Source organism: Bubalus bubalis, chromosome 21 (genome assembly GCF_019923935.1).
Source record: "Bubalus bubalis isolate 160015118507 breed Murrah chromosome 21, NDDB_SH_1, whole genome shotgun sequence".
In the NCBI taxonomy this organism is placed as follows: Eukaryota; Metazoa; Chordata; class Mammalia; order Artiodactyla; family Bovidae; genus Bubalus; species Bubalus bubalis.
In genome coordinates, this window is record NC_059177.1 from 43,488,701 (window position 1) to 43,503,210 (window position 14,510).

A 14,510-nucleotide genomic window follows, 5' to 3' on the forward strand; every position below is an offset into this window, starting at 1 on the left:
TTATTGTTTGAATTGGAAGTAAAATACGGGTTGCTAATCATGTGTATAACAGAGTGGGGAGCAGCTTCAAAAATTTAGTGTTCTTTGATAAAATACCATTTTGATGCTGTACATTTCTAAAGTCAGATCAAGAGTAAAAAGCTGTAATAAAATGAACTACCCCCCAAAGTATATATGCACGCATTTGTTTCACAGCTCACATTAGTTAAAAAACATCCAAGTGTTGTTCGCATGGCGTAATACATAGGTTGTTAGTGATGCTGCTCCCCTATGTAGGAGAACAAAGTTGACAAGCACTTTTCTTTTTTAGTGTCACAAATTTCAGAACTTCTGCAGAAAGCGACTAATTCTTTGCCATAAGGTATGTACCTCATGAACTTAATCTGTGAAGTTACTAAGAACTCAACTTGGTAACCCAATGAGTAACTTGGTTTTAGACTATAATTTATATATTTTATAGACCTTGCGTTTATATGATTTTTAATGGCTTAGATAAATTTATGTATTGGAATCTTACTTTCAAAACCAAATACATGCTTGTAAAATAATGTGTATTTTTGAATTGTAAAAAAAAAAAAACTGGACAAAGGGAAAGAAAATTTAAAAAGTTGTCAAATGGGTTGCTGGGAGAAAAATGTATGCTAAACTTGGGTTATTTAAGTTTAACTTCTCTAACTTCTTCCCTCTGAATAAGAAAGGTCTTATTTCTTGAATAAAACTTGGATAGGGTAAATAGTGTGAGTGGTTTTATGGGGCTCGACTAGGAGATGCAAAACTACAGTAGGTTCAGTGATGGGATCATAGTTAAATTAACACTGTTGTATTAATTTAAAAAAACTAAACCAAGTTAAGTCAAGGTTGCTTTCATGAACTCTGAAGACAGAATAAAGAGAATCCATATAATCTTACTTTCAGCATATGGCAACTCTTACTACACCATTGTTGGAAATGACTGCACTAGGAATGTAAAATTGCCTAGTTTTCACTAAATGGGCTTTATAAAGATTTGCATGATTGCTTATTCTTATTTATTTTACTTTTTGACTGTGCTGCTTAGCATGTGGGATCATAGTTCCCTGAACAGGGCCAGTCTGAACCTGCACCCCCTGCGTTGGAAGTGTGGAGTCTTAACCACTGGACCATCAGGGAAGTCCCCTTTTTGTTTTTCAAAGAAAACATTAAGTTGCCAACTTGGCGTATTTTTACCCCAAGAAATACTGTTTTTCTTCAGTCTTGGTGGTAGTTTCTTGGTTTTGTTTTTAAATTAAATTGAGAAGTTTTTTTTTTTTTTCCCCACATAGAAGTGAGTAAATAATTGGGAAGAAATGTAAATTGAAAGAATCCCTAAAATGCCTTTCACTGTGCTAACATTTTTTGAAAACAATGCAGACTTACAAAATCACTTTTCACTGTCGTGGTTTACTGACATGATCAGTACCTATATTCAGTGCTTACTGTTTATATAGATTTTAAACTTAGTGTTGATTAATCAAAAAGAGGTCTTTGTGACCCTCATCTTATACAGAACAGTTGATACACCCATAGACTATAGAGTATTCTGTCTAGTAATTGTTAAGTATGTTAACAGAGAAACTGAAGAGGAATTGTGGTTCCTTTAAAGCTGGCTAGCTGCATTAGTTGAGGATAGAACCATTTTCTGTCCATAATATTCCCCATTGTCTTTTATCTTAACCTGTCATTCACTTGCTTTTCTGTGGTAATATTGTTATTTTGTTGCAGAATTATTTCCATGGATTTCCCCCCTTATTTATGTATTCTTCATGGAAAATAATTTAGTGAACATTTTAATTTTCCAGATTATCAGTGTCTCATTTACTGAGACTTCATTTTCTTTAGTGTATGTATATACAGAATTATCTCATATGTAGTAATTATTTCCAGGTACTTGCTGGGAAGTAATGACCACACTTTGATTTCTGTAAAGTCTACATTAATATGAACATTAATAGTTGATTAGGACTTAGTGTTAAAATTTACTCCTGAGAATTAAGCTCAGACATTTATTTGATAAATTTCTTCTAGCATATACATTGTGACATTGTATTTAGGTACAGAAGTTACTATAGTGGAAAGTTACTTGGCTGCTTTTGTTTCTCACTGTGTTACTTTTGGACAAATACCCCTTTATCTTAGTTACTTCCACAAACTATATAAAATGCTATATTCTGGTAACAAAGATTGTGAGAAATCAGTAGCAGAAGCAATAATCTGAACTCTATGTAAAAAATAAGCCAGCTGTATGAGTTAGTTGATGCCTGTGTGGGGTTTTTTTGCCTGTACTGGGTCTTCATTGCTGGGACTGCTCTCCAGTTGTGGTGGCTTCTCTTGTTGTGCAGCGTGGGCTCTAGGGGTGCACAGGCGTCAGTAGTTGTGGCTCCTGGGCTCTAGAGCACAGACTCAATAGTTGGGGTACTGAGGCGTAGGGCTTAGTTGGCTCTGTAGCATGTGGGATCTTCCTGGATCAGGGATCAAACAAACTCCTGTCTCCTGCATTGGCAGAATTCTTTACTACTGAGTCACCAGGGAAGTCCTTGCCTGTGTTTTTTAAAAGGACAGTGGAGGCAGGTACCTTCTTGTCAGGGATTTCTGTGCTGTTCTCGTGGTATGCTTTTTCTGTTAGAATGGACTGGTGTCGTGGGGCTTAGCACTGCCATTTGCAGGCTGGGAGCTAGCTCTCAGGAACTGACCAGGTACCTTGATGGCAGTATTTCTCTTTAAGCTGAGTTGAGTGCTATTCTACTAACAGGGATATATTAAGCACAGACTGAGCAAGGTTTGCCTTCTGTATAGGCCTTGAGAGGTGAGATACCAATTTTCTTTTTTTTAAAGAAGGATGATCAACAGTAGAAAATCAATTCTTGAAAATGGGCTCCAAAGACAAAAAAATGGCCAGTAAAGAATGATGCTCAACATTATTAGCCATTAGTGAAATGCAAATCATAATCACAATAACATGCCACTCACTAGAATAGCTGTTAATACCAGTGATGATGTGGAAAAACTGAAATCCTCTTGCATTGCTGGTGAAAATACAAAATGTTGCAACTGCTTTGGATAGCAGTCTGACAGTTCTTCAAAATGTTAAAACTCTTCATATGATCCAGCAGATCCACTTCTAGATATATGTCCAAGAGAAATGAAAACATGTCCATTCAGAAACTTGAATACAAATGTACAGTATTACTCAGAAGCCAAGATATAGAAGCAATCCAAATATCCATCAGCTGATGAATAGATTAAATGTGGTTATGTCCATTCCAAGAATATTATTCCTCATAAAAAGTAGTGAAGTACTGATAAATATTACAACTTGAAAGAACCTTAAAAATAAGTGAAGCCAGTTAAAAAAAGACACCTTATTTCATCTATGTGGAACGTATAGCATAGGCAAATCCGAAGAGACAGAAAGCTAAGTGCTTGCCAGGACTGGAGGGGATGGGGATTGGGAGTGTCTGCTGATGAGTATGGGGTTTCTTTTTGTAGCCAGTCCTTGTCCATTGACTTGACGTGCAGTGACGAAAAACCCTTCAAGAGAAAAAGATCATTTTTGTATTGGAAGAGCAAAGCATTGTGGGATTCTTTTCGTTTAGGATGAAAAAAAGGGACCCAAGCCAGGATGCAAAAAGCCAGATTTCCTTAGGTATGTAATGATACGAAAAGGGGTAACATAATTACATTATTTACAGTACTTAAAAATTCTACAGCTTTAGCAGAAATATTCTTTGCCTTCGTCATTCAGTACAAGAAAGCCAACTAAATAAAGCCTATCCAATTCCCTATTGTGGAGAAGGCAATGGCACCCCACTCCAGTACTCTTGCCTGGAAAATCCCATGGACCGAGGAGCCTGATAGGCTCCAGTCCATGGGGTCGCGAAGAGTTGGACACAACTGAGCGACTTCCCTTTCACTTTTCCCTTTCATGCATTGGAGAAGGAAATGGCAACCCACTCCGGTGTTCTTGCCTGGAGAATCCCAGGGACGGGGGAGCCTGATGGGCTGCTGTCTGTGGGGTTGCACAGAGTTGGACACGACTGAAGCGACTTAGCAGCAGCAGCAGTAATTCCCTATTGAACCATGTTCAGTTATAAAAATACAAATGAAACCAGCAAAAATGCCAACTAGAAATAATTAAGTACCTTAGGGAAATATACAACACTAGTGTAACATCTGGGCAAAGAATGGATTACATTATATAAAACCTTTGACCTACAATCAACACAAAATTGGCAGAAGATGGAGATTAGTGATTCAGCTTATTTTCTAGTGAAGTTTCTTAAGCAAACTGAAAATTGTGAGTAAAAGCTTAACACAATGTTAACATCAATTTTGAATGACCTAGAGTTTCATAGAATGAATTCAGCTGGCAGTTGCTCTTATTTTGAGGGTAACATCAGCCAATAAGCTGAAAGATTTAGTATTTTTAAGCCCTACATTTTAAAGATTATTATTTATATGGAAAATACTATTTTATCATCTGGCTTCAATATTCAATACACTGAAGATGGCCAACTTGCAAAATAGTTTTTTGCATATAATTTTCAGTGTCATATTAGCTCAGTGTCTTGTTTTTTTAATTGTGTGTTTAAAGCTTACCTTGAATTTAAGGTTTTCTTTTCAAAACGAGATTTTTTAATGAGTTTTTTAATGATTATATATTATAAACTTGGTAAATTACATTTAGCAATGGCCATCCCAGTTTCTCAGGAATTGATCTTTAGACATTATTGCTATCTACTACTGTGAACCAAAACTGGGATTTAAACAGCAGTAGGTAATAGTGGAGCATGGCTAAACCATTTAAACGACAACATGAGAAAGTAAGTTCATTCTCTGAACTTACTGAAGTAGACTCACATTTTTCAAGTGAATTTTTTTTTTGGTCATCTTAGGCTTCTTTTTTCTAATTTATGTATACTCCAGACTTTTTTTTTTTTTTTTAATGTTTTTCCAAATTTCTTCAAGAGAAATAATGAGATTGATCTTGCTTGCTTGACCCAAGCTTGTAAGTAAAAAGTTCAAGATGAGTCCTCTGGGAAAAAATTAGATTGGGTAATACACTTGTGATTAGTTTATGACTGAAACATCATCATTAGACTAAAGTTAAAAGTGGTAGAGATACCAATTCACATCCACTTGCATGACTAAAAAGTGAAGTAGGTTGATAGGAATGTGGAGAAACTGAAATTTGTGTATTGCTGGTGGGAATGTAAAAAACGTTGCAGCTGCTCTGGAAATCATTTTGGCATTTTCTCAAAGTTTCTAAGTAGAACCGCCATATGGACCAGCAGTCTACTCGTAGGAATATAACCCAAAGAACTGAAATAGCTGTTGAAACAAAACTTGTACACAAATGTTTATAAGCCTTATTCACAATAGCCAAAATGTAGAAACAACCAAAATGTCCACTTGTACAGACAAAATATGGTGTACCCATACAATGAAATATTATTCCGCTATACAAAGGAATGAAATGTTGATGCATACAACATGGAGGAACACAGGCTAACTGAAAGAAGCCAGACAAAAAGTCATGTAGCGTATGATTCCATTTATATGAAATATCCAGAATAGGGAAGTCCAGTGAGGCAGAAAGCAGATTAGGCCGGGGGTTGGAAGGTAAGAGTAAATTAATGGGTATGGAATTTCTTTTGGGGGCGATGAAAATGTTTTGAAAGTAGTTAACAGATGGTAGCCATACAACATCATGAGTGTACTCAATGCAATGGAATTATATACTTTAAAATGGTTAGTCGTACATGAATTTCACCTGTTTAAAAAATGTTTTGGTATCATCTCAGAATGTAGTATTGTTATTCTGAAGTTAGTGCCTAAAAAATCATCGAAGTTAATAACAGCTCTTAAACCTTCAATGTTAAAAGCATGTACTTTCTCATAAAGTGGGACAACAGAATTTGAATATTACGAAAATCAGTTAATCCTCTTAATATTGTTTCCCTTTCCAAAATGGAATCTAAATTGCATTTCCTTAGTATTACATTCAGCAAAATGTTACAGTTTTTCAAAACTTTTAATTTTTTTCTTTTGTTGTCTGGCTTGTAAGATTTTAGTTCCCTGACCAGGGTTAGAACCCAGGCCCTCAAGCAGTGAAAACCCAGAATCCTAACCACTGGACCACCAGCAAATCCCCATGTTCAAACGTGGGGATTTAAATTTTGTATTACGTTTGGAAAACTAGTTGGCTCTTATTTTAGAGAAAAGATTTTCCCTGTTCAGTTGTCATGTGGGTCTTGACAATAAACTAATAGTGCAATTCTATCCTTCATTATATATGGGTTTGGTTTTGTCTCAGACTAGTTTGTAAGGAATTTCTGCCTGCATTTCATAGCTGGAAAATATGAGGTCTAAAGCTATCCGTTTCTCCCAGGGAGATTTCCCCACAGTAGCATTCTTTAGACTTCTCTACCTTGAGTTATATTCCTCAGAGATCCACCTTGAGCTGAAACTACATTTTGATGACTCAAAAAAATCACTGATGAGTAAAATTCTTGAAAATTGTAACAACTGATTTTAGTTTATAGAATTTAAAGAACATCACGTGATAGTCAGAAATGGTTTGTTTGCTAATGAATTATAAACTACCGGTTTGTATGTCTGAGTGGCAACTGTTTAAGAATTCATTTAACAGGAATAATGTATTCTATAGTGTTCTTAAGTATTATAGTTTGTAATCAATAATATAAAATTTCAAAACATTAATTCCTATAGCAAAAACAAGTTCTTGCTAGTACATTGTATATTGCTGGTTACATAGTACAATCTGGTTCACCAGAATCGCTCAACTTTCCATATTTAATTACATATACTGCTGCTGCTGCAGCTAAGTTGCTTTAATCGTGTCCGACTCTGTGCGACCCCATAGACAGCAGCCCACCAGGCTCCCCCATCCCTGGGATTCTCCAGGCAAGAACACTGGAATGGGTTGCCATTTCCTTCTCCAGTGCATGAAAGTGAAAAGTGAAAGTGAAGTCGCTCAGTCGTGTCCAACTCCTAGCGACCCCATGGACTGCACCTACCAGGCTCCTCCGTCCATGGGATTTTCCAGGCAAGAGTACTGGAGTGGGTTGCAAAAACTCAAATGTAATAGAAAAATTCAATCACAGAGATGGCTTTTAACCACTTTAAAATTTCTGAAATAACACTTTATTCTATCTCACATACAAGGACATTTTGGTATGCTATTTATAGTTTTCATGAAAGTGAAAGTGAAGTTGCTCAGTCGTGTCTGACTCTTTGCGACCCCATGGACTGTAGCCTACAACGCTCCTCTGTCCATGGGATTTTCCAGGCAAGAGTACTGGAGTGGGGTGCCATTTCCTTCTCCAGGGGATCTTCCCCACCCAGGGACTGAAACCGGGTCTCCCGCAGTGTAGGCAGATGCTTTACTGTCTGAGCCAGTTTTCTTAGTGTTCCCTAACTTTGGGCTTCCCAGGTGGCACAGTGGTAAAGAACCCACCTGCCAATGAAGGAGATGCAGGTTTGATCCCTGGGCCAAGAAGATACCCTGGAAAAGGAAATGGCAATCCAATCCAGTATTTGTGCCTGGAAAATTCCATGGACAGAGGAGCCTGGTGGGCTACAGTCCATGGGGGTCAGAGTGGGACACAACAGTGACAGCACAACTTTGGACTAACTGTATGAACTTAGCTGTGTACTAGGGACTTGACCAGAGTATATGGCACTTCAAAATAATACTCTATATTCTAATATTCTGAAATGCCCATGTGATCATTGTCTAGTCAGCAAATACCAAATTTTAAGAATCAGGATGTGGATGTTTAACACGTATGTAGACTTTTTGTGACCAGAGTTCAATATAGCTAGCTGTAGTGTTGTTAATAATACAGGACTTGTATGTTTTTCTCATGGGCACGAGGAAGTCATATTACACTTTGTTTCTCAGCTTTTTGTTTTCTCAGCTTACTGTCAAAGTGTCAATATATATGAAATGAAATCAAAACCAGATTTTAAATGGAAAAAAAAATTGCAAGAGAATCAGATTCTGGCTTCAATATATTTTGTATCTGTAAACTGATGTTAAAATGCTTTTAAAATGCTATTTAGGAAGGCACAATTTGGTAGCTTCAATTTTTCATTTATAGCTTTTAGATCCCAAAAAACTGCCACCTTTTTTTTGCTTCAAGTACTTTTAAGCACTTCAAGGTTCAATCTGAAGTGCAGGTAAAACCCTCTCATTTTCAAAATTACTAAGAGTAAACAATACACTGGATAGTGAGCAGAATATGAAAATAAATGCAGACTACTTCATCAAAAGAGGAAAGTTCTTACCAGGCTTAGAGATTAAAGAAGATGGAACAAAGGGCTTCATGACTGGAAAATCAGAGCTCTGACTGAAGTGAGCTCTAGCTATCTAAGCTAGAAGTTAAATGCAAAAATACAAGATGACATTATGGTTATCCTGAACATGAGGCTGCAGCTAAAGCATTACAAATAAAGTATGGTGATAACTGACTTAGAAAACCTTAGTTACTAATCAGCTAGACCTAATCAGTAAAACTATAATTTGTAATTTTCAAGAATTTGGCTTCATATTTTTAAAAAATTTTAGTGTATAAATTACATATACAGTGTTTTCCTATAACTCAAGCTATAATATAATGTTCAACTCTATAAGTTTATTCCAGAGATGCTCAGAAACCCCATTACTACTCTCCCTTTCTCCTATTTAGAAAAACCAACAATTTCAAAAATACTTGCAGCACAGAAATACTCCGTGGTTCATCCACTATTTCAAGCCCATATCAGTAGGCAGTTTTTCAAAAGTAATGCATTGTGCTATTCTCCTAATACCTAATACTACAGGGACAAATACCCTGTTGATTTATGAACATTTTCCTTGGGCAAGAGTGTTACAGACAATAGGATCAAGTTGACAATGTTACTGTTCACTTTGAATACTAAATTGTGCTTGCATCCTAAAAGTTAAGATGAGCTGCAGTAAGGATGGGACCATAAATATGTCCATTTATGCCATACACTAAAAATTAAATCCTAAAAATAAGACAGTGAAAATACCTTATGTTAATTGAAAAATAAAAGATGAAAACCAATAGGAATTGGTAATGGTGTACTTTTTTGTTAAAGCTCTGAAGTTGTATGAAATTGCCATCTAAACTGAGGTAGAGACAGGCCCTAATGTTATTCCTTCCTTGTGTTAGAACTTAAGTCCTCTCACTTCCAACTTGTATGTGCTCTCCCCCTAATTACATATACATCATTTAACTTTAAGTGTGTTATGATAGAAAAATTACAAGATCATTCAGGTTTTTTTTTCTTTACAAAATTCTTAATTAGCAAAAAAAAAAGCACTTATAAAATGTACACAGTGTTCTTCCTGCCAGTCATAAATATTTTTGTTTTTCCTCCAAGTATAGAAAAAAAGGGTAGAGAAACTGTATTATGCAAACATTATGACAGTCATGTAATGAAGACACTAGAGCATAACTAACAGATAAGAATATTTTACCTTAGTGTCTAATTGTCCTCTTTGAAAGTTATACATAAACTCTGATTCATATTAAATCTCCTACTAAAGCAGATTTAAATTCTATTAGATACAAATCTATTTCCATTTTAAATCACATACAAGTGCTATGTGGTCAGAGGGATGGGAAACACTAGGTAAGGCTTGGTGGGTGGTAACTTCTTCATGACTAGGTAATGGAATCACTTGTTCAACCTCTAAAGCATGTAAGTCAATGAAAATATAATCCAGACATCCATGAAAGCCACCAACGTAATTTGTGTAAGCAGGTTCACCACAAGCACTTTTCAGTTTGAAGAAATGGCTAAGAGACATGTTGCATCGTTCCTCTTCCCCATTGGAAGTCCAGTCTTCATGATCCTCTGCAATGCTGCCATTGATGACAAAGTGATACATTCCTGTGGATGGGGTACTATTAAAGTCCCCACAAAATATAACTGGTATGCCGGGATACAGATCACAAGAGACATGTCTAATGTGAGCCAAGGCTACTGCCATTTGAATGAGACGAATGTACCCACCTAGGAATATAAAAAACATTAATGTTAACCTGCCTTTAAAAAAAATTAAAAACCCACAAATTAGAGTATCTGGATAACATTCAGGATATTTATTTGTATGTGTGGGGAGGAACTGGAGGAAGGTGGTTAAACATAAAATTTCAAGTTTCAAGATTAATTGGGTAATTAATACACAACATGATGGCTATAGTTAATAGAGCTGTATCTGGGTGAACTCCAGGAGTTGGTGATGGACAGGGAGGCCTGGTGTGCTGCAATTCATGGGGTCGCAAAGAGTCGGACATGACTGAGCGACTGAATTGAACTGAACTGAAGGGAGTAAATCCCAGAAGTTCTCATCACAAAGAAAAAAAATTTTGGGGGGTGTTTATATGAGATTATGGATGTTAACTTATTGTGATAATCATTTTGCAATACACATAAGTCATTATGCCATATACCTTAAATTGTACGGCACTGTGTTATAAACTATATTTTGACAAAACAAAAAATGTATTTGTGTAAAACCGCTTTTACCAACTTTAAGGACCACGTTTAAGCCACTTGTGAAAATCAACAAAACCTACCTTTGGGGTGCCAGTAGAGATGGGTATTAGCAACACATATCTTTTTAGAAGAGTCCTTTGTAGACTGAAGAACAGAAACCTAAGATAAACAGAAAATGCTGACTTCAGTTTCTATTTCCCGTTCTGAAAAAAAAATTTTTTTAAATCTTAAGACTATATGATGAACTGACATTTTATTCCAAAACCTTCCCTGCTGATGAAGTATGATAGAAATTATGCAACTTAATTTTTAAATTTTGGAATATACATGAATGGGATTCAGCATAATATTTTAATAACAACCTAACATACAGAGGTAGATGAATACAGTTCAGATGGTAACACTAAGGTTGGAGACGGTGTTTTAAGTGTTAAGTGTAGGCAGAGGAGTCAGGCAGAAGTAGCTTTGAATACCCACTGTACCATTTATAGCAGTGTGACCTGGAAAGTGACATTTCTTTTTCCTAAACCAGCTTCATCATGAGTGAAAAAGAAGCAATATCATCCACTTCAAAGAGAAAATTTAATTGTGTGAATTAAAGGAGCTTACTCAGAGGTGCATGATACACAGTAGGTGCTCAAAATGGAAGCTAATTTTTTTTAATATGAACAAAATTAGTTACCTAAAAAATGGACAGAGTTTTAGAGTAACATCTATAAAACGGGAACAGCAGGATTGCTATGAGCCAAATATTTATGGAGCACTTCGTAAAACATGCTGGAGAGTTAAATTTGAAGTTCTTCAAAATGTGTCACCAGTGTCTGGTAAGTAATAAGAAAATATTAGCTACTAAATTTTCTTATTTAGCTAAATACACGAAATCGTAAGCACGTCTTTTTTCAAGGTAACCTGAAGCGTGCAGGGCGCATTTCAGGTACTCAGTATTTGCTCAATGAATGAATGAAGGCTAAATGACGTGCTTAAGATTCAAGAGCAAATACTTTTCAGTAGAGTCTGGTCTAGTTTCATCTTTACTATAAGCACCCCCACCCCTGGCACCCCTTCCAGAACGAGTATGTAGAGACTGGCGAAGTCACTTTACCTGAACGACAGAAGACCTCTGGAGCACCCTTTCTTGCGCTGATGGATACAAAGCTAGTTTCTCCAGCAGTTCTTTGTGAAGTGGGTCGGACTGCAGGGCTTCATGGAAAGCAATGTCATGCTGGCTAAGGAGGCTGAACTTGGACTTTCGGTAGAAAGTGGCCAGGCCTTCATGCTGCTTGATTCGAAACACGCCCTCCAGCCCAAAGGCCTCGAGGGCCGGCACCAAGCTGTCTGTAAACACGCAGCGGTCAACTTCCTGCAAACAGATGAGGTCAGCGTTGTAGCCCGTGAGCTCCTTTTGGATAAGGTTTTGGCGGTAGTCGAGTTCCAGAGCGTAAGGGGCACAGTATGGGTACAGGACCGTCCGCGAGAACTCAGTCTGGGCGTATGTGTCAGCCAGAATGTTGTAGGAGACTGTGCGGATGAGAGCGTCGTCCGTCACCTTCTTTGTGTAGAGATGCCGGTGGTCAAAGGTGCAGGTGCCGGGCCCAGCCTCCACTGGACACACACTTTCCAACTCCCGGCTTGGCCCGAAGCGCTGCCCATTACCCGGAGTGCAATGAAGTTTGAGCCGTAGCCCGATGTCGGCATTAGACGGGGTGTAGACGCGCTCCTCTACACCCGTCTCGGTCCAACCAGGAGAGGGCGAAGAGGGAGACGATGACGAGGGCCCTCCGCCCTCAGACTCCGCCGCTCTGGGTTTGGTTTCCTTGTACCAGCGAAAGAGGGAGCCGGTGGGATCCCCAAATTCGACGCTAAGCTTGGGGCATACCGGGAAGCCGGCCATGATGTAGCGCGGCAACTGTAGCTCGGTGAAGGTGGGTGGGTTACGCTCCACCTTGTACTTGACATCACCAATCTGCAGCACCGCACCGTCCTGCCAGGCGTCCACATTGAGCACGTCTTCAGCTACTGCCTCCTCCCGGTAGTACAGCTTCACCACGGGCTCGCAGGCTGCAGCCGGCTCAGGCCCAGGCCCAGCACAGGCCATGCCACTGCCTGCGTTTGGCCTGTTCTTCCTGCTCTTCTTGGCGGCAGCTACTTTAGCGTGGCCTTTAAGGGCGTTGGTAGCGATCCGGCTGAGAGCCCGACCCAGCGGCTCGCTCTGGTCGCGCTGCATGTTCTTGTGGCTGCCGTCGGCCAGCGCGAATGACAGGCTTAGCTTAGGCTCGGAAGGCACACAGCGCACCACAGCGCGCTCCATCGCGCCCACCGAGGTTTCAGACGCCGCCTCGGTCCGACTGCGCCGCTCCACCGCCGTGCGGACCCCACGAAGCGCGGCGCGGACGCCTGGGAGCCTCCACATGAACTTGGTGGCCCAGTAGCTGTCAAGACCTGGGGCTAAGCAACCGCCAAGTGTCAAGTAGAGACAGAGACGCCGCAGCCGCCGGTTCCGGGATCCATTCAGTCCCTCAACTTCCGGCCGGCGAAGAGAAAGTGCACTGAGCTACCGCCACGCACTTTCGCCAGGCAGCTCACCTACTCCTTTTCTCCATAGCCACGCTTTTTTCGAATCCATATGGCTTAATTTTATCTTTAACAAGAGTCATAAGGCTGGAAAAAGAGAAGAAAATATAGAGGTTCTAGAAAGAAATATTAGACTCCAGGATTTTAACGAAAGTGCAGTTGGCGGGCAGAAGAGAAGACGAGCTCAAACCGGAAGTGATGGGGGTGATGTCACGGGTTTCGCTTCTTCGAAGGAGATAGACGTGGTCCCTGGGTTTTAAGCGCTTGCCTTCTGGTGCTGCCTTGTGCTAGGGCGTAGGGAACTCTACCCAGATTGCCAGCCTTTGTGCAGGTGTGGAAAGTGTTTCTTAGTTCTCAGCAGCATTCCCAACGTTGCTCACCTTCCTCTGAGGTGTGGTGGGTTCACCTCTGGCCGAGCCAGCGCCGACGCGCGAAGCAGAGCTTTTGTAGAAGTAACTACGAACGATATATCCTGAAGTCGCTCAGTCGTGTCCGAGCTCTTTGTGACCCCATGGACTGTAGCCCACCAGGCTCCTCCATCCATGGAATTTTCTAGGCAAGAGTACTGGAGTGGGTTGCCATTTCCTTATAATAGCTCCCAATTAGGGAGCAGTGACTATGCTGAAAACATACAAATATGAGGTCCAAAGAGATCAAGTTACCTGCTCGAGGCCAAACAGACGTGGCTGAATGAATGACAGGAGACAAAACAGCCAATGAGTAAAAGGAAATGAGAAATGCAGTTTCTTTGAAAACCACATGAAAAAAGTATTTCAAGGGACAAATTTTGTGTTAAATATAATTAAGTGATTAACTCAAGGAAAAAAACCAACTCATAAAGTTTCAAAGAAGAAATGGAGAATTCTCTCGTCACGGCAAAGGATTTGTTTGCATCTACTTTGCCGTCTCCTACAACTAGAATGTTGACTGAGTGTCTAATAATAAGCCATACTCTTTCCCCCTGGCTTACCGTGAGGAAAAACAAGCCTTTTTTTTTTTCTAAAAGAAGGATGAATTTTGCAGTCGTTTGAAATTTATATTCTTGTCCTCCCCTTTCCCAAGGCAGCAAGCATTTGCCGAGGTGACTGGATACCTGATGGTATGTAATGTGGGGCTACACTGAAGGGATAAAAGTCATTACATTATATCAGCTGACTGCCTGAAGAAAGTCTCAGTACTCCAGTTCGTAGCACCCACATTAGCAAATATAAACTTTGAACTGGCATTTTTGTTCATACAACTTTGCAGAACTCAGTCAGTCTTAAAGAAAGATGTTTAAAGAATGTCAAGTCTATTTAAGAAAGATAAGAGCCCTGTTAGAAAATATGGGAATTCCCTGGCAGTCCAGTGGTTAGGAGTCCACACTTTAACTGTTGGAAGTGAAAGTG

General features: G+C 39.3%; 2 protein-coding genes across 2 annotated transcripts in view; one reads left to right on the forward strand and one right to left on the reverse strand.

Moving 5' to 3' along the window:
- Window positions 1-8,012: 8,012 nt before the first annotated feature.
- On the reverse strand, window positions 8,013-13,108 carry PDE12 (phosphodiesterase 12). Its single transcript, XM_006054728.4, has 3 exons — window positions 11,654-13,108; window positions 10,632-10,710; window positions 8,013-10,065 (listed from the first exon to the last, which is right to left on the reverse strand). Exons 1-3 carry the CDS (start codon window positions 12,959-12,961, stop codon window positions 9,623-9,625), a joined length of 1,830 nt encoding a protein of 609 aa, XP_006054790.1. The 5' UTR covers window positions 12,962-13,108; the 3' UTR covers window positions 8,013-9,622.
- Window positions 13,109-13,209: 101 nt separating this feature from the next.
- DNAH12 (dynein axonemal heavy chain 12) overlaps window positions 13,210-14,510 on the forward strand; it is a 190,347-nt gene continuing 189,046 nt past the window's right edge. The window contains exon 1 of the mRNA XM_025272195.3: window positions 13,210-14,221. The gene's annotated coding sequence lies outside the window, so the exon portion shown is untranslated. The remainder of the gene's footprint in view (window positions 14,222-14,510) is intronic.

Excerpts from the sequence above, each read along its gene's own strand:
- PDE12 (XM_006054728.4), bottom strand. The coding sequence starts at position 12,961 with ATGTGGAGGCTCCCAGGCGTCCGCGCCGCGCTTCGTGGGGTCCGCACG. Across the intron at positions 10,711-11,653 it reads AGAGGTCTTCTGTCGTTCAG|GTTTCTGTTCTTCAGTCTAC; the intron begins GTAAAGTGACTT and ends TGTTTATCTTAG. Across the intron at positions 10,066-10,631 it reads TCTCTACTGGCACCCCAAAG|GTGGGTACATTCGTCTCATT; the intron begins GTAGGTTTTGTT and ends TTATATTCCTAG.